The 25,280-nt window shown below is 44.3% G+C and overlaps 1 protein-coding gene and 2 long non-coding RNA genes across 17 annotated transcripts in view; 1 reads left to right on the top strand and 2 right to left on the bottom strand.

Annotated features, from left to right (window-relative positions):
• Positions 1 to 1,256, bottom strand: part of CHD2 (chromodomain helicase DNA binding protein 2) — a 114,159-nt gene extending 112,903 nt beyond the window's left edge. For 4 of the 8 annotated variants that reach the window (XR_016218655.1, XM_051835173.3, XM_089311094.1 and 1 more), the window contains exons 1-2: positions 757 to 1,256; positions 284 to 414 (exon numbers count right to left, since the gene is read on the bottom strand). Coding sequence is in view for 2 of the 8 variants with exons in the window: in XM_051835173.3 (XP_051691133.1) it covers positions 284 to 345 (62 nt within the window). In the remaining 6 variants the exon portion in view is untranslated. Of the gene's footprint in view, positions 1 to 283; positions 415 to 756 lie in introns of those variants that run through there. The other 4 variants (XR_016218656.1, XM_051835182.3, XM_070053482.2 and 1 more) reach the window with 2 other exon arrangements.
• A 2,219-nt stretch (positions 1,257 to 3,475) lies between these two features.
• LOC138844589 (uncharacterized) lies at positions 3,476 to 24,784 on the bottom strand. Of its 8 annotated transcripts, none has more exons than XR_011380530.1 (5): positions 24,633 to 24,784; positions 16,085 to 16,150; positions 15,410 to 15,493; positions 10,496 to 10,547; positions 3,476 to 3,834 (listed from the first exon to the last, which is right to left on the bottom strand). It is a non-coding gene; the product is annotated as an uncharacterized LOC138844589 (long non-coding RNA). The 8 variants fall into 8 exon arrangements; XR_011380529.2 differs by lacking the exon at positions 24,633 to 24,784 and adding an exon at positions 18,610 to 20,109; XR_016218657.1 differs by lacking the exon at positions 24,633 to 24,784 and adding an exon at positions 19,066 to 19,187.
• On the top strand, positions 20,216 to 22,435 carry LOC149122914 (uncharacterized). Its single transcript, XR_016218661.1, has 3 exons — positions 20,216 to 20,363; positions 20,736 to 20,785; positions 21,449 to 22,435. It is a non-coding gene; the product is annotated as an uncharacterized LOC149122914 (long non-coding RNA).
• Positions 24,785 to 25,280: the final 496 nt, after the last annotated feature.

Here is a 25,280-nt window from a genome sequence, read left to right as displayed (position 1 = left end):
AGAAAAACTGTAGTTTACGGGAAAGGCCCCTTGGAATAAAGGTACCTTACCTTTTGACTGCTGTAAGAGGCCTTAAGTCACAACTCAACTTTCATAAATTGCTACCAAAAAATTAGGGTGTGGCATATTAGCAATCTCAAGGTCATGCTTTAAAAAACGAATCCAAATTAGAAAAATACTTTTAATAGCACAGACAACAATCCATGTCTGTCAAGGTAAACAACTGTAAGCTGAGGTTTCCCCCAAAAAAACGACAAAAAGGAAGAAAGTTGATAGCTCATACCTCGATGCATTGCTGTGTAGCGAACTGTCCTCCTCTTGGCTTTTGTCCTTATTTCTCATCATCTTTTAATTCTTAAATAGTAAGGGGGAGGGGGAATCTGTTTGCTTTGAAGTCCTGTGCCCAGGTATTTACTGTCAAAAGTTGAAAGAAAGGTAAGCTCCGGCTTCTGTGGACGGTTTTTTATCATCAGGAACAAAGTCCTGACGATGTGAACGATACTGATATAACACAACAGCGGTAAGCAACCAGAAAAACCAAAATAATTCTATTTTTTCCTTAAAAAAAAAAAAAGAGAAACCGAACAGTCGAAGCATCACTATCAATAAAGAAAGTTTCTCAAAGTAACACACTGGATACAAATTAACAATCTCTGTATCTTATTGCGTCATCCAGGAATTTCTCATATTTACAAAAAATAAAGCAAAGTTTAGCATACAAATCTTTGAAATTATCATTAATGATCGTGAACTTACCTGATCCATGTAGTATGTCCAAAGCAAGAGTCCTATCTAGTAGTAGAAAAATACAGATCCCAAATAATTAAAAATAAAGGCAAAATTCTCCGTTAAAAAACGAAAAATAAATAAAATAATCTTCAAATATGTTAACTGGTCAAAAAAATAAAGCAATAATTAATACCAAAACGAGTCCGGAAGGAAAAAAACCTCATTAGGCGAGCGCACAAAAATGGAGGTGCGCCATGGCTTCTAAGCTGGAAAAAACAACGACCTGGGCTCTCAGTACGGCTGCTTCTTTCCAACAAGGCACGAAAAGAAAGCTCCTAAAAGCTGCTTTTCTCCCTAAAAAAGGTCCGAATCGACCCTAGTAAGTCACTAGGAGAGGTAGGGGGCTGCGGGGGCCCCCTGAGGCTGCCCGAAAGTTAGGGAAAGTTGCGTAAAGTGAGGCGAAGGCAGGGAGCAGAGCGCGCTCTCTCTAAGGCACAGCCGCCATCTAGAGCCTCCTTCCCAGCTCTGAGAGCTCTGCCTTTGATTGACACTCTCTACATTTACCCCACAACTCAGGTGATGTACCATAGACCCACCCCTTCATCTCCACCAAAAAAAAAAAAAAAATCCACCATCCCAGGGAGCCTGAGGACCCCCACCTCCACACCTCCCAGTCCCTCCAGACCACCCCATCAGGGGTGGGGGAGGGCTTCTTAACCCCCTCTAGCTCAAGCACCCTTTTTAAGCCAGAGAGAAATGTAATTTGTTCCTTTTGTCTAAAGATCTGCTAAATATTTCAGTCCTTGAGCTAAAATAACTTCCTCCCTGGACAGGAAGTGGTGTTTTATCAAGCCATTTTGAAAAAGGGATAATTCTTTGAGAATCTAAAGCCCATATTAAGTACTAATCTTTTGAAAGATTAACCCCCCCAAGGGTAAAATGGTTTCCAAATAAAAGCAAAACCTTTATTTCATAAATTAAATTGAAGTTTTGTCTTCTTTATGATGCCTAAAAATCATCTTAAGACAAAATTTAAGGGGGAATTTCCAATCCCAACTGGAAGGGGTAATTTTTTATAACTCAAGAGCGCCTCCCTAGTGTTCAGTTGCATTACAGCAAAAGTTAACACAACTAGCTTTTATTCAAGAATCTCAATATATTTCTTTGTACTTTCACAAAAATTCTTCAATCCATCTAAAATCCTGTTAGTGTCACCCCCCAAAAAATGCTCATAACCACAATATATTTATTTCCCACACTAATTCAAGCACAACAACGTTCTTCAAACTCAATAGCATGAACCAACCATGGTCACCTTTACATCAAAAACCCAAGAAACTCCACCTCCAAAACCAACAGAATATACTCAAACCTTCCCCTCATATTTCAATCAAATAAACTAAATCCATTGCAACAAGTTATTAACAACAGTCAAATCTGATGGCAAATTATCCAGGAAAGATCACAGGACAAGTTCCCGTAAGTTACCAAAACCATGAGATCAACAGAAACAAAATGATTACTGAGCCAAAAGCAATAATTAAATATCCTCAAGCCCCTCAGGCAGACAAGTACTCATCCATCCACATACTCCCCAAATCCAATCAACGTTCCTTAATCAACATGATAATCTACCAGAACCTTCTCCATCCTCACTGAGGAAATCAATTTTAGGTCACACCCAACAAAAGCAACATAGTTGAATCTAGATAAATATAAAATCCATCAGCAAATCTATTTGAATTCATACTTCCTTACACAAAAAGATAACTTCCGTAACAGAATCAAAGCCCAAAATTCCACTTTTTAATTTATACAAAGACCCTCCACTTCATCAGCCAATGGGAATAAGGCACATGTTCTGATCACAGACGTGTATACTGACATTTGGCATTAGTTACAAGTAGCATGATTAAAAAAAAGTAACCTGAATTGTTCTTTGTTCTCTGAATAACGGGAAAATACAAGCAATGATTCATTTGATTTACCAAAATAGCCCACCACTTCATCATCAGTTACTGAAATGCTATTAGTTGATATCAACAAATGAATAAAACCTGGCCCCTGAAAGTCAAATGGCATAGTGTGATGCTTTTATTCTAAATCCTCAATTGTACAGAGTGAGGAAAATGCTAGATATTAACTCTATTTCAAATGTATATGAAATATATTATACATTATTGTCAACAAAATGTTTTGTGTTGACTCAAAGGATATTTCCCTATAAATCTAATACCTTTTCCCAATGGTAAGCTTATAGGAGACATCAGTTTCATTTTTCACATGTATATCTTACCACAAGTTATTATATTAAAAGCCCTAAGTAAAAAGGAACATTTACATTAACATAAAACAATTCAGAAATAAATCACACACATCACTCATCCTCAATTTTGAGGCAACATGCATTCCCTTACAAACTTCTCTAAAATCTCATGGTTGATCAAAGATTGTTATTACTCATAAACTAAATTGTTCCCGGCCCCAGGTGTTTCAAGAAAGCACATATCAGCATTGCAACCAAATGACCATCTCAAAGCACAAATAAATTTCAACAACTCTGAAAAAAAAAAAACCACAAGTCTTAATCAAATCCACCATTTTCCAACATGCCATTTCCACTTTCAGTTTTATTCAGTACACTCTACTGCTGGGTAAATGTAAAGGTTAGAGAGTTATGAAGGCAATAAATGAACATTTAAAATGAAACTTCCACTTTCAAATAAAAAAGGCTCAAACTGAGAAATTTTGAAGTGTTAGAAATTTTATTAAAGTTAACATTCCATGATTCCATACAAATCAAATTGCAAAAAATTCCAAGGATACTACCACCTATGTTAATGTGCCATCTTTCTTCTCCAAATGTCAAAAATGTACTTCTTCTAATGATACAAAAAGTCTTTAGAAAGTCAAATCCACTGTCCATTTATGTTGGGTAAGAAACCTATTGTCTTCATTCACTTCATGGAATCCATGTTAAAAGAGCCCTGTCTTGGTTGTATAGCATTCTTGTGTTAATCCATTTTCCACACTTCCCCATAGTGGGTTGCCATCTTGATTTCTCAGTAGTAGGGTCCATTTGAGACTCTTCAAGCTGACTGGGTGCTTGATAAAACAAAAATTAAAAGAAAAAAATGCTGTTGGAATACCAATTATCTTACTCCTCCAAATAGAAAACATCCACCCACCTTGAAGATATCCTATCATACACAATTTTAATTTAGTAACAGCTTTCCACTGTGAAACTGTATAAAAGTAGTATGCAATACACACATACAATTCCTCAGATGGAATCAACAGAAATACTATATACAGGAAACAAAGTTCTTCTACTGTCACAGATACATTTGTATCCACAAAAAAGTGGCAGTTAAGAGCCAATTTTTTAATATTTAACATCATTATACTGTGTGTATGCAAAGTAAAAACAAAAATTAAAATTCAAAATTCCTGGAAAGCTACATTACAGAAGCACTGTGGATTCTGAATCTCAATGCAGAAAACTTTCCAAGCTTCTTCAAAGAAAACTAATTATAGAAAAGAATCTTAAGGGATTAAAAAAAAAAAAAAAAAACAAAGCAGTGGATCACAGCATAGTTTTCCAAGACAACAAATGTTAATTTATTTAGGTAACACAAGTGGCCAATACAAGAAGGCAACATATTAGCTATGCATCTAGGGCTGCAGAAAAACATGTAGCCAATAGAAAAAAATATCAAAATGTGAAAATTCTGCCATGCTTACTTGATATTTGAAATAAAGTGCTATCACTTTTCATTAAAAGTTTTATTTATTTATATTTGAAAGGCAGAGCAACATAAAGAGAACAGTGACACACAAAAAGAGATCTTCCATCTGCTGGTTCACTCCCCAAATGCCCACAACAGCAAAGGGCTGGGCCAAACAGGAGCCAGGAGCTCCATCCAGGTTTCCCATGTGGGTGGCAGGGAGGGACCTAAGTACTTGAGCCATTACCTACTGCCTCCCAGGGTACAAAACAGCAGGAAGGTAAATGGGAATTAGTGCAGACTCAGACCCAGGCACTACAATATGGAAAGTGGGCACCCAAGCAGGATCATCACTTCTGAGCCAAACACCTGCCCCAAAAGGCTATCACTTTTCAAATTCCAGACTATTAAATAAAATTGCATTTCAAATGTGTTCCTACAGAAAAATCTGTTCTTTAAATAATCTGAATTGAAGGGAGAAGTGTAAAGCCAGGTATTTTAACATTAAGTAAATGATCTATATTCATCATATCAAACAGACCCAAAACAAGTTGTAAACTCTAGTCCTCTCTTGTAAATCTTACAGCTTTCCTACTGAATATCTTAAGACACTGTAACTGACTAAAAGATAAATTTGGGGTATTTTTGCTCATTAGGTTAACCTTCTTGCCTCCCTAACTATAATTGGCACATACTATCCCCTACATACAATATACTTTTCTAAACTATTCAACCAACAGATACAAACATCCATGTTTAAAAGTGTTGATTGAGAAAGTGTCAGAACATCAATAAAACATCAAAACAAACTATTTCTCCTTAATAGATTCTGCAGATTTCTCCAACACCTCAAAAGGAGAAGTAAATAAATCATTCCCTGTATTAGTCAAATACCTTCCATTTTCCTTGTTCATTTCTTAAAATTAAGGGACATGAACTTCTTAAGAGATGTTGAGAATAATCTCATCATCCTCCTCTTATTATAAACAAACTTCTCCTCAATCTCTATTGTTACAATGGGTGGTAAAGCTCTAAATGGAGTTGGAGTTATAAATACTATTTATGGTGAACAATGACACTTAAGAATGCATTAATTTCATGTTTTATTCAATTTTAATAGTGACAGGTGCAATTTATTCAATGTGACAGTAAATGATAAGCTCAATGCTTAATATTCTTCTGTCATGGGACAAGAAGTAAAATCTTCCCATAACAGTGTATAAAATTTCCTTCCAAACCCATTATTTGAAAACAGTAATATCAAAAGAAAGCCTAATATTAAAAATTATTCCAAAATCTTAAATAAAATGCACTGGTTTATGTGACAATTAGGAAAATAGTAGCAAATTGTCCTACTATCACAGTCATATTTAAGAAAATGGAGGGGAAAAGGTAAAAACCAAAAAGAATGCTACTGAAAAAGGCAGGCAACTCTTAGACATTAAAAAGCCTACCAAGTGGCGTTCAATTCACATTCCTGCAAAGCCAATCCAAGCCAAGAAAGAATTTTTACTAACAAGTACAAGGGCTCAGTCAAGCATCAAAGTTGGTAAAAAGGTAAAAGATCCATGAGGGATTTAGGAGTAATCTATTTATTTTCATGGAATTTCAAATTCTTATAAAGGTGAAATTTGCAAATAAGCAAGTTAGGTTAAATTTTTTTAAAAACCAGAATCAGGCATAAGTTCTTTGGGCTTGGAAATTTTCCTGACAATAAAATCCAGTTCTTCACATCAAAACAGGAATAGTTCCGCCATCTACCTCTTATGGCAGTAGTGAGGGTAAAATGAGTTTGTACATTTCTAGCAATTATATCACTGGTACACAGAAAAAGATTTCAATAAATGTGAACTGCCATGCTGATCTGCCATAACAGCCAAGGTACTTAACTACAAACTAACCTTACTTTGTGTAGCAAAAAGTGCAATAAGGGAATCTTCTGAAGAAACAAGGGGTCAAGTATTTAAAGACCTTCTGGTTTCAAATTAAAATAAAATCAGTGTGCCCCAATAGAAATGGGTAGGGATGAGGCATTCCAGCCCTACTCCAATCCCTTCTCCAGTCATATGTGGACTCCTGCAGACCCCGGAAGACCAGGCTGGGGTCCAGAATCCCATCAGACAGACCTTGATCGTCTGTGCATTTCAATTGGAAAATATAAATGATTGGGGAAACTTTTCCACTCTGATAGTCAGTAGATTTTATCTCCTTTTTAAGGAAAATTTGCTTGCTCTGATAATTCCAACAAACAAAAGTAAAAGCTTTGAAGACCAACAGGTAATGAGTAACTGCAAAAACATGAAATCCTCATCTGGTACATCCACAAGTTGAAGACCTTGAAACAGCGTGACGGTCTTTAAATTCTACTTCAGTAAATTGGTTCCAAAAACACTGCGACATTATAAAAATACGCTGTTGGCTGAAATGCAAGCACGGGGTTTAAGGCAGGCTCTCCCACAATAAACCACCTTCTTACCTCTATGTTCTCAGCAATCTGTCATTTTTTTAAACTATTTTTATTTCCTTCTTTATTTTTTTTGACAGGCAGAGTGGACAGTCAGACAGAGAGAAAGGTCTATCCTTTTCCATTGGTTCACCCCGCAGTGGCCACTGCAGCTGGCGTGCTGCGCCTGGCGCACTGCGCTGATCCAAAGCCAGAAGCCAGGTGTTTCTCCTGGTCTCCATTCGGTTGCAGGGCCCAAGCACTTGGGCCATCCTCCACTGCACTCCCTGGCCACAGCAGAGAGCTGGCCTGGAAGAGGAGCAACCAAGACAGAATCCGGTGCCCTGACCGGGACTAGAACCCGGGGTGCCGGCGCCGCAAGCGGAGGATTAGCCTAGTGAGCCGTGGCACTGCCCGCAATCTTTGTCATTTTTAATAAAGAAAAACATGACAGAAGAGTACAAGGAAAAATAAATGATTCTTAATTTTTAAAATAAATTAGTAATAAAGCTGTTATTAAACTGATGCATTCTGTGTTATTTAAGAAACTTTTAACACTTTTAACACCTATTTTAAAACTAAAGGGTCAAATAGTAAATATGCATCCTTCCAATCATGTGTTAAGATTCTTGGTACTTATGATTGATTTCAATCTTCTTCGCACTTACTGTAAATTTGACATTTATGGAAGCCTAAAAAGTAAATTCATACAGTCTGTCTTATTACCTTGCATCCCCAACAGAACATGTGTTAACAAATCTGGGTCTTAAATAAAAAACTAACTACAACGTGATTTGGAAAAGACCAACTAGCTGCTCGTTTCTAAGAGACCGATCTCGATTATAAATGAGAAATCATCTTTTTGAAAAGTTTTACTATCAAATAAAATCTTCCAACTGTCACTACTGGCTTGAAACAACTAGAAAGACCCAGCTCTCCTCACTTTTAATTTTACTGAGTTAAAATTTTGGCTTTCAGGCAAAATTTGTTTTAATAGTGAATTTCACTTTGCTTTTTATAAAAACAGACCCAGAACACTACTTGATAAACATGTTTAACAGCAGCTGTATTTATATAATAAATCAACAAGTAGTTCCTGAGCACCTACTATGTGCCAGGCAAATCATCTCTTCAAAACATTATTAGGGGGGCCGGTGCTGTGGCGCAGTGGGTTAAAGCCCTGGCCTGCAGCGCCAACATCCCATATGGGCACCGTTTCTAGTCCCGGGTGCTCCTCTTCCGATCCAGCTCACTGCTAAGGCCTGGGAAAGCAGTAGAAGATGGCCCAAGTCCTTGGGCCCCTGCACCCACGTGAGAGACCTGGAAGAAGCTCCTGGCTCCTGGCTTCAGATAGGCGTAGCTCTGGCCATTGTGGCCATCTGGGGAGTGAACCAGCGGATGGAAGACCTCTCTGTCTCTACCTCTCTTTGAAATTCTTTCAAATAAATAAAATAAATCTTTAAAAAAACAAAAACATTAACTATTAGGGTGGGTACTGTGGCACAACACAGGAAGCCACCAGCTGGGACACAGCTTCCCACCCAGGTTCTTGCTGATGGGCCTAGGTAGAGGTGACTGCCCGATCCTTGGGCCCCAGCCAGCCACAGGCGAGAAGCAGATCCAGCTTCTAGTTCTTGGCTTCAGCTCTTTCTCCCCATTTATCCTTGCTTTGTCACTCTTTCAAAAATAAGTTATATATATATAAAATCAGACATTAAGCTAATAATTGCACTACATTAGTTACACTTTCATCTCTGCCCTCCCCTTTGCTTGTTAAAAACAAAGATTTTCTTGGGCCGGTGTTTGATCCGTGCACACGCGAATGCCTGGGTTTGGCTGTTGCTGGTTCCAGTTTCCTGCTCATGTGTGATCTCTGAGGCAGTGATGATAGCTCCAAACGGGTTCCCGCAACCAACGTGTCAGACCTGAACTGAGTTCCTGCTCCTGTGTTCAGCCCAACCCAACTCGGGCATCTGAGCAGTGAACCAGCACACACAGAGAAAAGAAGGACACTCTTTTTTACTCTGTTACTTTTTCTTTGCCTCTCAAATAAATTTTATAAAAAAAGAAAAAAACTGAGGCAGGCACTGTGGCTCAGTGGGTTAAGGCCCCAGCCTGCAGCACCAGCATCCCATACGGGCGCCGGTTCGAGTCCCGGCTGCTCCACTTCCGATCCAGCTCTCTGCTATGGCCTGGGAAAGCAGTAGAAGATGGCCCAAGTGCTTGGGCCCCTGCACCCATGTGAGAGACCTGGAAGAAGCTCCTGGTTTCGGATCAGCTCAGCTCTGGCCGTTTCGGTCATTTGGGGAGTGAACCAGCAGAATGGAAGATCTCTCTCTCTCTCTCTCTGGCTCTACCTCTCTCTGTAACTCTTTCAAATAAATAAAATAATTCTTTAAAAAAAAAAAAAAAAAAACATTTTTCAGGCTAGTAGCCACTTATACAATGAAAGCTTTAGTAGTAATAAGAGGCAAAAATCATCATCTAAAATTCAGATTCCCAAAGTTTCACAAAGAATTATTCCTATGAAACAGCTAGTATACAATTACTTAAAAAAGTTCTGTCAGTAATAATTCAATAATTTAACTCATTTGTAAAAACTTCATACTTTATTCTGTTTCTCAGCTTGGGAATTAGAGAAACTACTCCCAGGGACCATGTTATTGTGCAGTGGGGTAAGCCTCTGCCTGGGACACAGGCATCTCTTATGCCCATCTGAGTCTCAGCTGCTAGGCCTCCAATCCAGTTCTCTGCTTATGGTCCTGGGCAAGCAGTGGAAGGTGGCCCAGCTTTGGCCTGGCCAATCCTTGCCTGATGCAGCCATCTGGGGAATGAACCAGTAGATGGAAGATCTCTCTAAAAGTGTCTTTCAAATAAATAATCTTTAATCAAATAAATAATCTTTTCAAATAAATAAATCTTTTAAAAAATAAAAGAAAACCCACTCCATGGTAGTAGAAGGAACATATTTCCCAGTATCAAAGTAAAATCTCAGTGTCAGTCAAGCTAAATACCTCTTTGATGAACTTTCAAGTTTTAGGAAAGTTTAGAATTAATTTATTACAAGTAATTAATTATAACACTGAAAATCTTAAAAGCATGTCCTAGTACCAAAAGAGAAGCCCAAAGGCCTTCTGAGTTCTACAGATAAAGCTGACAGCTGGGGGAGATCCAGTGAAGGTTGGCAAGCTTTCCTTATCAAACAATATGGCAGATGTCTTAGGCTGTACAGCTATGTAGCACAACTATCAAGTTGGAAAGTAGCCATGAACAATTATCTAAACCAAACAGCAGCTGTGTTGCAATAAAACTTTATTTACAAAAACATCAAGGGCCTTGACCAGATCAAAGACAGTGTTAGACGCATATTCAAGTGTGAGTGAGTTTACATTTGAATTTTGGCAGAATCTACGTGAAGAAATAGGTTGGAATAAATTAATAAGCAAAATTTTATTAATAAACTTCAAATCCAACCGTTTTGATGTTCTTATAACGTTTTGCTAAATCCCTCTATTTTTTTTTACAATTCTGCCTCAATTACTCAAAAATTCCCAAACTCATTTAAATAGATCAAGCATACAAATTAAATACTCACTAAAGGCTTCCACCGTCCGTTACACTGTGCAGGCCGCTGGAGTGCCGACATCCTGCAGAAGACAAAAGAACGTCATTTACTCACAGGCAAAGACAAGTGCAATGCCCTGGTGTCCACCAGAACTTCAGCGTCCTGTCAGGCTCACTCATCAGTAAACCAAAGCACACCTGTATGATGAACAACCTATTCCAAACAAAGCACAGAGAAGCTGAGAAGATTGTAACTCTAGGAGCACAGGAAGCTCAGTGTAGAGCAAGTTCTATAAAACCACAAGCTTCAGGCTCAACCCTCAAGAACTCTGAAACAGTATGCAAATACTCGGCCCCCTCTCTTTGGGATCGGATAGTCATCAAGGGTTGAAAGCTAGTTGTTTTTTAACAGAGCCAACATCATTCTTTTTTTTGTTTCTGGTTCTCATCTAATCTATTTTCAAGCCTTCTAAACAAAGGAGAGCTCTCATTACCCATCTGCAAGGTCACTTTTCCACTTAGTATTATTTGCCACCATTACATACTACAATCAACACAATACACACAATCATTGTGGTCATCTACCACTAGCATGCTAATGATCTGGAGACCCAAGGCAACACTAACCCATTCTAAGACATGTACTTGATAACAAAATATTGTAGCTGTACTTTTCACTACATTTAAATATCTCCTCTCTACAAAAGGAAACACTGTTACTCATATCTGAAATACCTCTGCATGCAAGTGTATTGCTTTTCCAGCCAGCTTGTTCCTAAGTATGATAATAATAATAAAATTCATGCAGAATGTTTTAAATGTTATTTAAAAGTTCAAGATAAAAGTAAGATTTTTAGAAGGCAAAGTAGTATGCCGTAAGTTTAGAACTTCAAATTAATAGAGCAAAGGTGCTTCAAAGTTACTGTAAGAACAGGTGTTCAAATACCTTCTCAAAAAGTTAGCAAATGAAACTGAAAAGAAACATTATTTTTAAGCTTCCAAATTTTACCTGACCTGATGAGGCAGGATTTTGTTAACAAATCTTAAACCAATGAAGTAAAATAAATTAATTTAAATACTAATTAAAACTAACTGAAATGCTGATGTAAGAAATTTCTTTGATAAATCTATCGCATTGGTCTGATCCTGAAAAATTTATGGAAATTATGTTTATAGAATTAGGCTAGAGATAATGTGCTTACAAATAAGTAACCTACGAGTTCAACCAGTGTTTGATTTTTTTAAAGGTTTATTTATTTAATTATTGAAAGGCAAAGATCTTCCCTCGGCTGGTTCACTCCCCAGATGGGCTGGGCTAGGCCGAAGCCAGGAGCTTCTTCCAGAGCACAAGGACTTGGGCCATTCTCCGCTGCTTTTCTAAGCGCATTAACAGGGAGCTGGGTGGAAGTGGAACAGCCTGGACTCAACTGACGCCCAAACGGGAAGCCAACTGTGCAGGCAGAGGCTTAAGCTTCTACCACAGCTGCCACAGGGCCGGCCCCAAGCACTGTTTGACTCTGAGTTCTCAAACTACCGGAACAGAAAAGGACTTTGACCTCGCTTTGCATTGGTGTCAGAGATTTCGTGGAGATGCAATCCACCATGGCACCTACTTCCTCAAACCTGACCAAGTTTGCAATAGTTTTTTGCCAGTCTTTGAAAAGGGGCACAGGGTTGCAGAACTCAACTTAAATGCTGATAATTTTCTATTTCCAGCTATCATTAGTATCTTGAAATACTATGGTTTCTGATTCAATGATAAATCACAGATATAATGTAATTTTGATTGCTGGTCTTCAATTCTTATATTATCATTAGCCTGTTCCTGTTCTTCTTACAATATTTGTCACCTTAATTCCTCATTTTAAAATTAAAGAATTAAAGCTATGAGCACTATGAAATATAAGACATCTACAAAAAACAGGGTAAAGATAAAGTAATGAATGTTTCCAAGAAACCTGCTGTAAGACAACTCACAAAACATCAGTTACAAAATACTCAGCTGGGCCACCCCAACTAAAATAAAATGAGTATCATTACCAAGAAGTACATGTTGAAGACTTAATTGCTTGTTTAAGAAATATGCAATTTCAAATAAACGGCTTAGTTTCAAAGAGCAAAAAAATATTTTCCAAACACAGATCGAGCACTACATAATGTATAAATCAAAACTGTTTTCAAACATACAAAACAGGCTGCTTGAATGCTGTAAATAGCTCGTATCTTATTACATGCTTCCACTTAAAACTGTAGAAGTTAATTACATGTAGAAAAAGCCAATTTGAAAATAAAAGTTTGCAATGAACCACTCCATTTGAGAAGATAGGTGGTAAAATGAGGATGCTTATCTTTGAAGTGCAGACATTTCTTAAACAAAATTAAATAGATTATATCAGGCATGCAAATTTTAAGTCCTCTTATTTATAGTCTTGGCCAGCTGCAAACTATAATGTGATATATGAAAATATACCCCAATTTAGATCAGATAAGGAAGTATTAAAAGAAATTTAGAATGCTGATTTATTATTTAAATATGTCACACGTTAATTGCTCTACTAAGGCCTATTTTCCAATATGTCAGCTTTTACACTACTTACTTTTACACTACTTACTAATATAGTTTCAAATGCCTAAAAATCAGCAGGGAAGTCAAGTACACTAACATCTCAGTCTTACGTTATTCCAATAGTTTCATCAGAAAAATAACCCATGATCAATTACAAAGCAAAAATTAGTTTGTATACTAGAATTAAACACTTCTTACAACTATTTTTATCACAAAACTTAAGAAGGATCCTAAAAGACTGGACTCTCCAAAGCCTTCAAACAAATTAGCAGATGAAGGTCTAGAGAAAGCAGAATGTCAAGACTGCAGGGCTGACTTCCATAGAAGCTGAATCTCAGTTACATGTTCCCATCACACACCTGATTACAGAAGACAGAAGCGTCCTCTTAGTACCACTTTTTCCCTAACACTTCAGCAAAATCAGACAAAAAGCAAATCAATTGATTGTTCATACCCCAATTTTTAAAAAATCATGAAACTGAATAACAGTAAACTTAGTTTTAAAGAAAATTACATTCGAGCTGACCTATGTCATATAACCCAGACTCTTTTGAAAGTCATTTTATGGCTCATGAAAACCTTATGAGTACAACATGGCTTCTTTTCACTCTGTGGAATGTCAGCTCACTTTGTAAACAGTTATCATAATAATAAATGCAATCTAACCCAACCACCAGCAGGATCCAAAGATTTTTATGATCAACTAATCCAAAATGCTAAAATACAAGCATATATTTAAGTATACAATCATTCTGGTTTTTAAGCAGAGAACAGTGGTAAATAACAACTTACTTTTCCTATGAAATAAAATAATTGAGAGTAAAATGTATCTACTTATCTACTATATATACACATGTATCTTACAGATTATATGTTACCTACTTATAATAGTACCTACATTTACAGTTGTTCTTATTTATCAACCAATTTTGTCCACAATACAAGACTGGCTCAAACAGTATATATGAAAATATTATATAAAGTATTATCATAAAAGTAAACATAAATTTTCATAAAATATGATTTTCTAGTGTTTTGTTGGTGATAAAAAGATGCATTCCATTAGGCTAGGAATTATAGTCTATCATAGAGAAGTTTTTTTTTGTTAACTACTGATACTAGGATTAAAAACATAAAAATCTTTATGTAACAATTCTTTCAGACGTTTATGATTTGGTCCATTAAAGAGGGGAAATATTCTTGTAGTCCATTATAAATATGTTGCCTTTTACACTCAAAGTGACTTATGTTTCACATGAGAAACCCAACTCTCAATCTTTCTAATGCCCAATGCCATGAATGCCAATTTCATGTTTCATCAGTAGGGACGCTTCATCTTGACATCTGTGCCAAAGCAGCTTGAGATGATGGCCGTTTTGTCTTTTTTTAATATCACTAAAAACCCAAATTTTAGTTTCCTTTTGCACACCATTAAAAGACATAAATTTGATTAAACTACAAAAAGGATAATAAAGAAAAAGCTAAAATAAAACAAAGGCAATAAAAATATTGCTGTTATCTATTTGAACCAATACAGAGGCAACACCAACCAACAAAAGATTGCACTTTATCTTCAACATAAACTTCAAAGACTAAAATATAGACTTTTCCCCATGGTAAACTTGCCTTTGTTTTTAATTAACTAGTCATGTCTATTCTGTTTCCCAAGATGTTTCTTTCATTACTATGTATTTTCTCTGGTCAGTCACTAATAATGACTTGAAATGAATTCCCAGCTTCAATGTTAAGAATAAAGACTCATTTCCGCAAACATCAGCGGACATCTTCTTTTTCCATGTTTCTAATTTTAAGCCATCACTGTATTATATACACGGAATGCTGGCACCAATGCCTACCGCGCTTGTGAATTTTTCCACCTTTTACGCTTTAAATTAAAGGTCTCATTGGGACACAATACTCTAGGTTCTTGGAAAACTCATGAAAATGGGCAAAATGAATATTTTAAGCCCATTTAAGTAACTATAAATATAAGCCTATCTATTTAGCTTTTGAAATGCATCAGCAAATGTAAAATTCTCACCCACTCTTAAAACATGAACTGTATTACTTAAAAGAAAGCTAAAGAACACACATTTCAGATTACAAGACATAATTCGAAGGACTCTAATGCAGACGTAACTGTAATCCGAAAGCAGCACCTGCTGGGAAGTATTTCATGTCCTACTGCTGACATAAATTACAAACACTGGCTGCTTTCACGGGATTAACAAAGTGTTTGGAGGTAAGGTAATGTGATGGGTCTTTCTCATCCTCTTTCATACATAACAGTCTACAGTTTGTTTCACTAACAATGATATTTTTCTACTCAAATGCTAGTAACTATTGAATTTCAGATGTTGAGTAAAAACATTTACTTACTTGCTATTTGAAACACAGGTTTCCCAAAGATTCCTTTATCCCCAAGGATAAAATGTCAAGGTATCAGTCTTCAAAATGGCATCCCTTTTGGAGGAAAAAAGATACTCTATAAATAACTTACTTTAGAAGTTATCAACAGCAAGCAGAAGTAAATGTTGTAAAATTTCATAATTATACAAAATTTATACTAAAATCTACCCTCTAAACTGTTTAAAATATTCTTCCTTAAAATCTATTGGTATGGATAGCAAAATATTCAAATTTTCCAATAAATTAGTTGTATAAATATTTAAAAGATTTAAACTTGTCTGCATGGCGTAATACAGACGTAAAAAGAAAAAAAATGTATCTTTGGTTAATGGTTTCCTTCAGTATAATTCAGTTTTTTCCCTATTTCCAAAACTAAACAAAGGCTTTTAAAGGGCCTTCAGCAGTTTAAACTATTTAAAGGATACATTGTTACAATGGCTATGCTCATATACTTTTAGCATTTCACTGAGTGAAATGGTTTCAAGGCCCGGTATTATTATTTCAAGTATTTTCTCATATTCATAATCCCTAGATTTTTAAAAAGTCGTATGTAAATACTGGTTCTTAAAATATAATTTCTCAAAGAGCAAAACAAAAATCTAATCAGTTTTTATGTCAAAGCAATAAAAAAGATCCCAATCTTACCTCAAATAAAAGATGTATTTGTTCAGAACAATCAGCAATCAAATCGATTTTAATCTTGTAAGTTACCTTTAAAAAAAAAAAGAAAAAAAGATGATATCAACATTTCGATTTTTAAAACATTTCTTGGCCAAAGATTCAGTATGCTGAAACAATGATAAAACATCTGAAAGAGAAGATGTACGTGCAAATTTAAGAATCAGCTCCAGAACACACAACCTACATACACTGAAGGTTGCAATCATTTCTTATCTTTAGTATCTATCAGCAGTCGCTTTCCTCATCTCTTTGGCTGTTTTGACAAATACTATAGATTAAGGCATCAGAAAAAGAATTATAGAAAATTCGAATATCTAGACTGATTTCAGATTATGACCTTGTTTTTCTGTTCCCTCTTTTGATAACAGGAAAAAAACAAAGGGTAAAGTTCATTATTTTTATAGAATGAAATCACCTGAAAATTTCCTTCGCCAGCTAGAAAGATCTTTTACAATTTTGAACAATTAAAAATTGACTCCTCAAAGAAACATTAGTGAAGTTAAAATGGCCACTGGTTACTTTAAATTTTAAAGCACAAGTTATTTGATCTCGCCAAGTGGGATATTAGCTTTGTCTTTTAAGCAAGTCTAGAACTTAGGGTATCTATGACCTTTACTCAATCTCAAACCAGGGTCTTGCATATTTTCTGTCTTCCCCTCCCCCATTTATCATGTGAAAAGATCTTGAGGTTAAACTGCTAGCAATTATTTCTCATTTTACTATTCAAAAGGACTCTTAAAAAAAAAAACTAGATTCCGAGTATCCGTTTAAAACCACTTTTCGGGTTTTAAAATCTCAAAAATGGCCATCTACAAACCCAGAACTGCACTTAAACGGCAGATTCTGTAAGATCAAGATATGCGCAACTGATGGAACCTGTACCACCATCGGAAAGCTGTTCAAAACAACAAAGCAATTTTACTGGGGGCGAAAGGCCCCTAGGTGCTCGGTCGAGCCGGCGGCGGCTCCGGGCGCGGAGGGGCGAGGTGGGTCTGCCCCCACCATTTGCACCTTCCCCGACACGGGCTCCGCGGAGCGAGGGGGGGTCGTCTCGAACACACAAAGGTCGCTGCGTTCGCGGCTCGCCCTTCCAACCCTTCAGCTTCGATCCCCTTCCCGACCATCTCTCCACCAGAAACCCCACACAGGGAGCTCCGCAGACGCCTGCGGAGCTGCGATTTGTTCTTCCCCGCGCAGTTCGTCTGAGGCACGTCTGGGTCTTCCACATGCAACAAATGCAACCAACATGGCTCCCTCCGGCGCCCATGGCCGAGAGCAGCCCCGCTTCCCTGCGGGCCCCGCCGGGAGGGCGCCGCGCCCGAGCCCGGCGCCGGCCGCCCTTTGTGGAAGTTTCGGCGCCGCGCCCTGCGACACCGTCCTTTAACACGACGCGACGATGGACGCAAACTTTCAGACTCGGGCCGGCCCGAGGCGGCGCCCAGTGCCCCCGACCGCCGCCCCCTCGCCCTCTCCGCGGAGCGCGAGGCGCAGGGCGCCCCGGGACCCCCGGCCCCGGCCCGCGAGCCCGCCGCGCGGCCGCCGAAGAGTTAAAAGCCACCACCCAACGGGGGTGAAAGCCCAAGCTGATTCCTGCTCGGACGCGGCCATTGTTCTCCCGACCCCAGCCAGCTCGCGGCGAGCGCGGGGCCTCGGCGGGGGACCCCGAGACGCGCGCGGCCCCCGCCGCCCGCCCGCCCGCGCCCCCGGCCCCGCCGCCCGCCCGGCGCGCTCAAGGACGTTCCGCCGCGGCTCCCAAGGACAAAGGACAATGAGGGAAGCGGGGCCACTCACCGGTGCGAGCGCGGCCGCCGGGCCCTCCGGTCGCCGCCGCCGCCGCGCGCGCGGCCCCCGCCGCCGCCCCGCGGGCCCCGCCGCCGCCTCGGCCGCCTCAGCCGCCGCCGCCTCAGCCGCCGCCTCGGCCGCCTCAGCCGCCTCAGCCGCCCCCGGGCCCCGAGCCCGCGCGCGCCCCGCCGGCCTCAGCCGCCGCCGCCCGGCTTCCGCGGGCCCGGGGCGGCCGGACGCGGCTCCCCGCCGGCCGCTGGGCCCTGCCGCGCCGCGGCGGAGCGCCTGACAGCTCGGGGTGCTGCTGCCTCTCCGGCCATCTTGTGCCGTGTGTGTGTGGTGTCTCTGCCGTCTCCTCGCTCGGCTTTACTCCCTCCTCCTCCTCCCCCCGCCCCACACACCACACAACATGGCCTCTCCGCTGCGGCGGCGGCTGCGGCGGCGGCAGGAGCTCCGCCGGGCCCCAGCCCGCTCCCCTCCCCCACCGTCCCCGCCTCCCGCCTGCAGCCCGGGGCGCCAGGGCGCACGCGCGCCGCCGCCCGCCCGCCGCGGCCATTGGCTCCGCGAGCTTCCTTCCCGGGCGCCGCCTCGCGCACGCCCGCCGTCTTCCTCCCGCCCAGCAGCAGCGGCCTCCATCCTATTGGCTGGTTCTGACCGCACCCCTTTCGCTGCCTCCGTGCCGATAGGCTCGCTTCGGTGCCACTCACCACCCGAAGGCGTTTCCTGTGTCGGCGCCGCGATTGGCTGACGAGGAAACCTGGGGTTCGGAGCCTGGATGTTGCTCTTGGCCCCGCAGTGCGGACCCCTCCGGGCTTGCTGGGGGGTTCTGGTGAGGGCTGGGCTGGCCAGGCTGCAACCACTCGTACAGTTAATGGCTTTGCCTCTGCGAAAAGCGCAGACTTCCAGGGTTCCGGTTCTTGTCTTCGTATAAAATAAAAAGCGATGAGCAGACACGATGCAGGGCCACAGCGGTTGGGCAAGCAGCCATGTCCTCCAGATTTTTCTTGCAAGCAGCCAGGCCTCCCGTCAGGGTCACCGCCGGGACCAGCGCGGGGAGTGCTCGCCAGAGGAGTGGCTTGAACACACCAGCGCGGTCTACCTGTCCGCCCTTCACCCAGAGACTCAGAGGGGGGGGGGAAAAGCCGGGTTTCCTGTCAGCCCACCTCGCTTTGCTTCTTCCGACTTCCCCCGAGAGCGGCCCCGGGCACACCGCGGCGAGAAATGGAGACCCGGGCCGTCGAGCACTCTCGCCGGGGCCTGGGGCGGAAGGGAGCCGCACGTGCTCGGGGGGAGGGGAGCCGCTGCGGGGCTCGCTGAGATGCCGGGAGGGTGACACACGGAGCTGGCTCCGGCACGTTGTGGAAAACACACAGGGCCTTCGTTCCCCTGGTCGGCGTGCCGCCAGCCTCTTGGGACGGGGCTAGGGCGGGATCCGAGTCTCCGGACGTGTTGGGCGTCGTGGGCCCCTCCTGGGCAGCCTGGCCGCGCTCCTAGGCAGGGTACGGGGCGCACACGCACATGCACACCCTGCTCCGACAGGCCTGAGCCGCCCTCAGCTGAATTTCCAAGCTGGGCCCCTCCGGGAAACAGCCCCCCAGCGGGCCCTCCCTCCCCGTCCTCCCAGAGGTCCCCCGGCTTCGTCGCCCCTGCCCCTTCCTCTGCCCCCACCCCCCAAATACCTGAGACCCGGGCTAGGACTCTGCCTTCCCACACCCTAAGGGGTTCTGAGCCAGCCACACAGGCCTGAACAGGTCTGCATTTCAAAAAGGACCTGAAAATCCTTGGAGCTGCTTGAGATGAGCGCTCCCCGCGGAGTCACTCGGTTGTCACGCGGCGCTCGGACCAGAGACCTGGTCGGCCATCGCCGGTGAGCAGCATCAGAGCCAGGATTGAGCCCCTCCGAGTTCCCCCAAAACCATCCCCTGCTGAATGGAGGACTCAGCTGTTTGTGGCTCTTCCTGGTCTGCCAGCTCCTTCCTCCCCTGCCTCAGTGCGGCTTCCACCTCCAGTGGAATGGAATTCCGGGCCCTGGGCCCCACCCCGCTGCTGCCAGTCCTGGGGGCAGTGTCCCGGCCTCTTGCTTTGAGGGGGGACCCTGCAGGTCAGCTGTGGGGTGACCAGGGAGTCACGCACCCCTGCCCTGGGCTGCTTGCCTCTCTGAAGTGCACATCTGCCACCTTGAAACTTAGTTTCTCATCACAAATGACAGCGGATGTCTTGAGCCAGCCCTCCTTACAGCTGGGAGAGTTCCGTCCTAAATGGAAAGCCCCTGACACCTGGCTGAAGGCCCCCGACCCCTGTGTGTTCCTTTTCACTCTGAGTCCCAAGAGACGCAGCCGCTGCCACCCCGGCTCGGCCAGCCCCGACTCGACAGGAAGCGAACAGCCCAGACCCGAGCCCGGGCTCCTGGTGGACGGCTGTGCCTGCGCTGAGTGGTGCTGCTCCTGTTCCCTAGCGTCCGGTAGGAAACCCGGGTGGGCAGAGAGCGTGTTTACACCTGGCTGCCTGAAAGGAGAGACCTCGGAGGCAGCTGCAGAAGAGTGGGGGAGCGAGAGGAAGAGCCCCGTCCCTCTGTTCCTGGCCTGGCTGCGCATTTTGAATGACGTGAATTTATTACCTTTCTTCATTTCTGAGAGGGAGGGAGGAAACACGGAAGGCGGGAGGGAGGGAGGGCTGTGCTAAATGGCGGCTCTATTGGAGAATTGTTCTTCCTTTATTCTATAAATGTCTGGTGTCTGAGTTTGTTACAGTGAGCACCTGGGTTCTGGGGTGTGTGTGTGTGTGTGTGCGCGCGTGTTTTAAATAAAGGTCTCGCGGAACTTCTCCTCTCTAGGGAGGTGAGCAGCCCCTGCAGTGCTCCTGGCTGATGGGATCTGGTTCCTGGTACGTGACACAGGAGGCAGCAGTCTTCCCTTGCACATGCCCCACCCCCCCACCCGTCCTCCCTGGGTCCCTGAGGCTTCTGGGGCTGAGCTCCTGCCTCTGCACCCCTTCCTCAGCTCCAGGGGGAGGCCAGACGGGGCCTCCGGGAGGGTGTGCTCCCCTCTGGGCTGCCTGTCTTCCCGGCCCTGCTCTCTGGGAGCCGGCAGCCCGGCCCCTCCTGGAGGCTCTGGGCAACTCCAGCTTTCAAGGGCAGGGGACTCAGGCGCCTGCTCTGAGCCTGCGGCCCCGCTCCCCGCCCCACCTGCGCCAGCCTTCATTTCCTTGGCTCACTCAGGGTATGGTGCACACAGGGTCAAAGGCCGTGTGATACTCAAAATGCTGCTCCCAGGCACAAGGAGTGCGCTTCCTCCTTGCTCCAGGGGGAGACGGGGCCTGTGGTCCTCACAGAGCTCACACTCTAGTGCCGACAATAAATAAGAAAACGCCAGGCGGGGGTACAGGGCATGACGACTTCCTGGGAGGGCCGGGGCGGCAGCGATGGAGCTAAAGCAGGGAGGGCCCCCAGCCTGCGGGCCAAGGCAGGGCACCGCGCGCTGCACGCGCACCTTTCCGTTCGCACTTCTTCTTCTGCACTCTTCTTCTAAGTCATAAAATCTCAAGCAGAGGAGGCCAGGAGAGGGGAGGAGAGCTACACGCGCTGAGAAGCTGGGAAGCAGCTGCACGATCACTGATTGAGCAAACTCGGGAAAGCGGGGAGCCAACCCGGCTCACACAGAGAAGGCACCGGCATCGCCACACGCAAGGGCTCCCGGGACTGAGGCTGGAGGAGGAGGCTGCGGGGAGAAATGTGTGGAGAAACTTCCGCCCCCGTCCGTTCTCTGATTTCTACCAACGAGGCCGGCCTCGTCCAGCCAGGGGCGTGGAAGACCCTGCTCTGAGGAATGAGATCAACCCAAGAACAAAACCACAGGGCGGGCCACTGGGGGCCACCCCCAAGAAGCGGTGTAAGCTGGCCACCCTTCAGTGAGCTGGTGGTCAGTGTGGGAGGACTGTGTGCCCCCTCCTGCCTGCCCCTGACTCCACCCCCAGCCGCCGCTTTCCCAAAGCCTGGCCCTCACCCATGAGAGTCTACAGAGCCTCGCATCGGCATTAGCCACATGCCACCCTGGCACTCACGGGAGATAGCCGCTGTGGGCCACCTTCCAGGACAAGCGCTTCCCTTTCCATCTGCGTGGACAGCTGCGGGACACGGCTCCCAAGACAGAACTTACGGGACAGAGCCGGAAACCTGCAGTGGTGGCCGTCCCCGTAACACACCGCTGCATCGCTTCTCCGTCCGTCCTTTGTCACTCCTGAGTTCTCCGGCCACTTCCTAAATGGACCAGCCCCACAGAACTCTTTCTGCTGGGCTTTCCTTTTGGGAGACCAGACCCAATCCTGTGCTCCGAGTTCCCAGACTTTCAGCCTATAATCTGAGCCATGAACAAACTGTGAATGCAAAACACGCAGCTAATGAAAGCTGCTCACACAGACCCATGGGACAGAGAAGAGAGCTGAGGGATAAACCCACCGCATGTGGCCAGGTGATCTCTGATCAGGGGCCGGGTCGTCTCCCAGAAGATGGTATTGGGAGAACTAGATATTCACTTGAAAAAAAAAAAAAAAAAAAAAAAAGAACCTGGACCCCTACCTTACATGACACACAAACATCAAATCAGGTTACATTAAAGATTTAGATACAAGACCCAAAATGATAAAATTCCTAGAATAAAGCAAGACAGGGGAAGCTTCTTGACACTGACCTTGGCAAAGAGTTCTTGGATATGACACCAAAAGCAGAAATAGGCAAGGCGGCTGCCCAAAACTGAAAAGCTTCTGTGTGGTAATCAACAAAGGAAATAATATGCTAAGGAATGGGAGAGCCCCGGCTGCTCCACTTCCGATCCAGCTCTCTGCTATGGCCTGGAAGGAGTAGAAGAGGGCCCAAGTGTTTGGGCCCCTACACCCACGTGGGAGACCCGGAGGAAGCTCCTGGCTCCTGGCTTCGTTCTGGCCCAGCCCTGGCTGTGGCAGCCAGCTGGGGACTGAACCAGCAGATGGAAAATCTGTGTGTGTGTGTGTGTGTGTGTGTGTCTCCCTCTCTCTGTGTAACTCTGCCTTTCAAATAAATAAATAAACCTTTAAAGAAAAAAAAAAAGGCCTAGGCACAGAACAAAGGTTTGTGTCCAAACATTGACAGGAGTAAAACTTAAATACACAAATGAAATTCTCCAGAGTTGAAGGACACAGTTTCCAGGTGGCACAGGATGAGCAAGAAACGGAGAAGGGGTTAGGGTGACTTCAGGCTCCTCAACAGCACTTCTGCGTGAGGGAGACGATGACACAACACCTTCAAAGTAGAAGGGAGATGGTTTCCAGCTGAGACCTCCACACCTACTACGTCATCTGTCAGTGCAGGGTAGAATCTTCCTTTCAAAGGCAGAGTGACAGAGAGGGAGAGACAGAAACAGAGGGAGAGAGAGACAGATTCTTGCATCCACTAGTTCACTCCTCAAATGGCCACAATAGCCAGGACTGGGCTAAACTAAACCTAGGAGGCTAGAGCTCCACCCTGGCCATCCCACCTCTGTGGCAGGGGCCCAAGTACTTCGGCCATCTTCTGCTGCCTTCCCAGGCGTGACAGCAGGAAGCTGGGTTGCAAGTGGAGCAGTCAGGACTTGAACCAGCGCTCCCAGGTGGGATGCCATCTTTGCAAGAGGCAGCTTAACCCACTGCACCACAAGGTTGGCCCCAGGATAAGATGCTTTCCATGCACGGCCTCAAAAACCTTTACGTTCTGCCATGGTTGGGGATGGGCTGAGGGTGTCCCCAGGAGTTCAGGCTGGAAGCTTGGTCCTCAGTGTGGCAGTGTTGAGGTGCTGGAGCCCCTAAGAGGTGGGCCCTAGGGGGTTCCTCAGGTCATCACGGGCAGGCTCTCCGGAGGGAGGAAGGCCCAGGCTATCCCTGGCTCCCTGTCTGGGGATGTGACCCCTCTCACACCCTCTTCTGCCCTTGTGATCCCAGCCACCATTCGGCCCTCGTCAGAGATGCCTCATCTTGGACTTGGGAACTCCACAACTCTGCGCTAAATAACCCTCCTTCCTTTAAAAGGTGGGCTACATCAGGTATTTTGTTGTCGTAACAGAAAAGCAGGCTAATAGACCTCCCACGCACACTTTGCCAGGAATTGAGTTCCACCGGGAAGTGAAGGAGGAATGAGGCGGACACAGGATGGAAGAAAGCGAAGACGTGAGGTGGAGGCCGGGGCTCGGAATCCCCAGAATCCCCGGAGGCAGTGCAGGGAGCCCTGGGCATCAACCACGCCCCGGGCAGCCAGCGGTCAGTGCAACAGCGCCGCCCAGGAGCCAGGCAGCGAGCACTGTCCCCTGCCGTTGCCCCTTTCCTTTGACACAAGGACTAAATGCTTGGGAGAACTTGACCCAGATTCTAATGCATTTGTAACATACCTTGACCCGTACAAGAAAGTACTTAAAAAGTTCACATGAAAATAAAGTTAAAAGATAAGCTTATCTTGGTGCAAAAGCATTTTGAAACCCAGGCACAGCTTTTTCCTAATGCCCATTTTGCAGGAACTATTCAGAGCTCGCTGTGTCATAGATTCCTCCCTCTGCCTTAGCTGTTGCTTCTGATTAGCCGAGGAGTCTTACTTCTCTCCAGAAATGTCGTGTTGAGATTTGTCCCCAGACTCAGTCACCTTAGCGGCAGATGAACACAGAGCAGCACACTCCCTACCCGCACTCCTGCCCTTGCTGTGGTCTTAGGATACCCTACGTTCCCCGGGACTTACTGGGGACGTTGAAGTTCTGGCGGATTCCCAGGGAGGCTGGAGTCAGGCTGTAACCTGGAGACTGTTCTCTTTGTTTTCTCCTGGGAGCTTCCGTCCAACTGGGGCAATATTATACTCTTACACCTCGGTGTGTGCTCGCGCCTTGGTGTTTCAGGATTAGATCATTGTTCAGGGACACCTGTAAGGGTGAGTTTTAGAAAACTCTAAAGAAAAGCAGGAAATGATTAATTCAGATTCACTGGAAGCTCAGGAGAGTGTGGAACCTATAGTGTGTGCGGGGTGTGGGGGGTCACAATCATGAAGGGGCTCCCAGGGGCTTCAAACGTGCTTGTTCTGTTAAGAGCTCATTTCCTAAGCTGATGGTGGCAACAGGGCGTACCGGCTGTTGTTGTGTACCTCTGTGTATTCAGTTTACAGACTCCCTGGTACAGAAGGTTATTGCATAGGCTAGCTTAATTGTGATTTCATTAATTAAATTAGATTAATTGTGATCTTTAAGATGGTGGTCGTGGGGGAGGGGAAGCTGTGGAAGAGAAGCGGAGCAGGAAGCAGCCTGGGTCATTCCAGTCTGCGTGTGTTTGCCAGGAGCAGCCCCGTGGGTGCGCTGAGACTCTGCACGCGTCAGCACCCTGCTCCCGCTGTCCGGAG

This window comes from Oryctolagus cuniculus, chromosome 12 (assembly GCF_051225735.1).
Source record: "Oryctolagus cuniculus isolate XC-2025 breed Fujian yellow rabbit chromosome 12, ASM5122573v1, whole genome shotgun sequence".
In the NCBI taxonomy this organism is placed as follows: domain Eukaryota; kingdom Metazoa; phylum Chordata; class Mammalia; order Lagomorpha; family Leporidae; genus Oryctolagus; species Oryctolagus cuniculus.
Note: the sequence above shows the minus strand (reverse complement) of the source record. Positions and strands in the feature narration are given on the sequence as shown.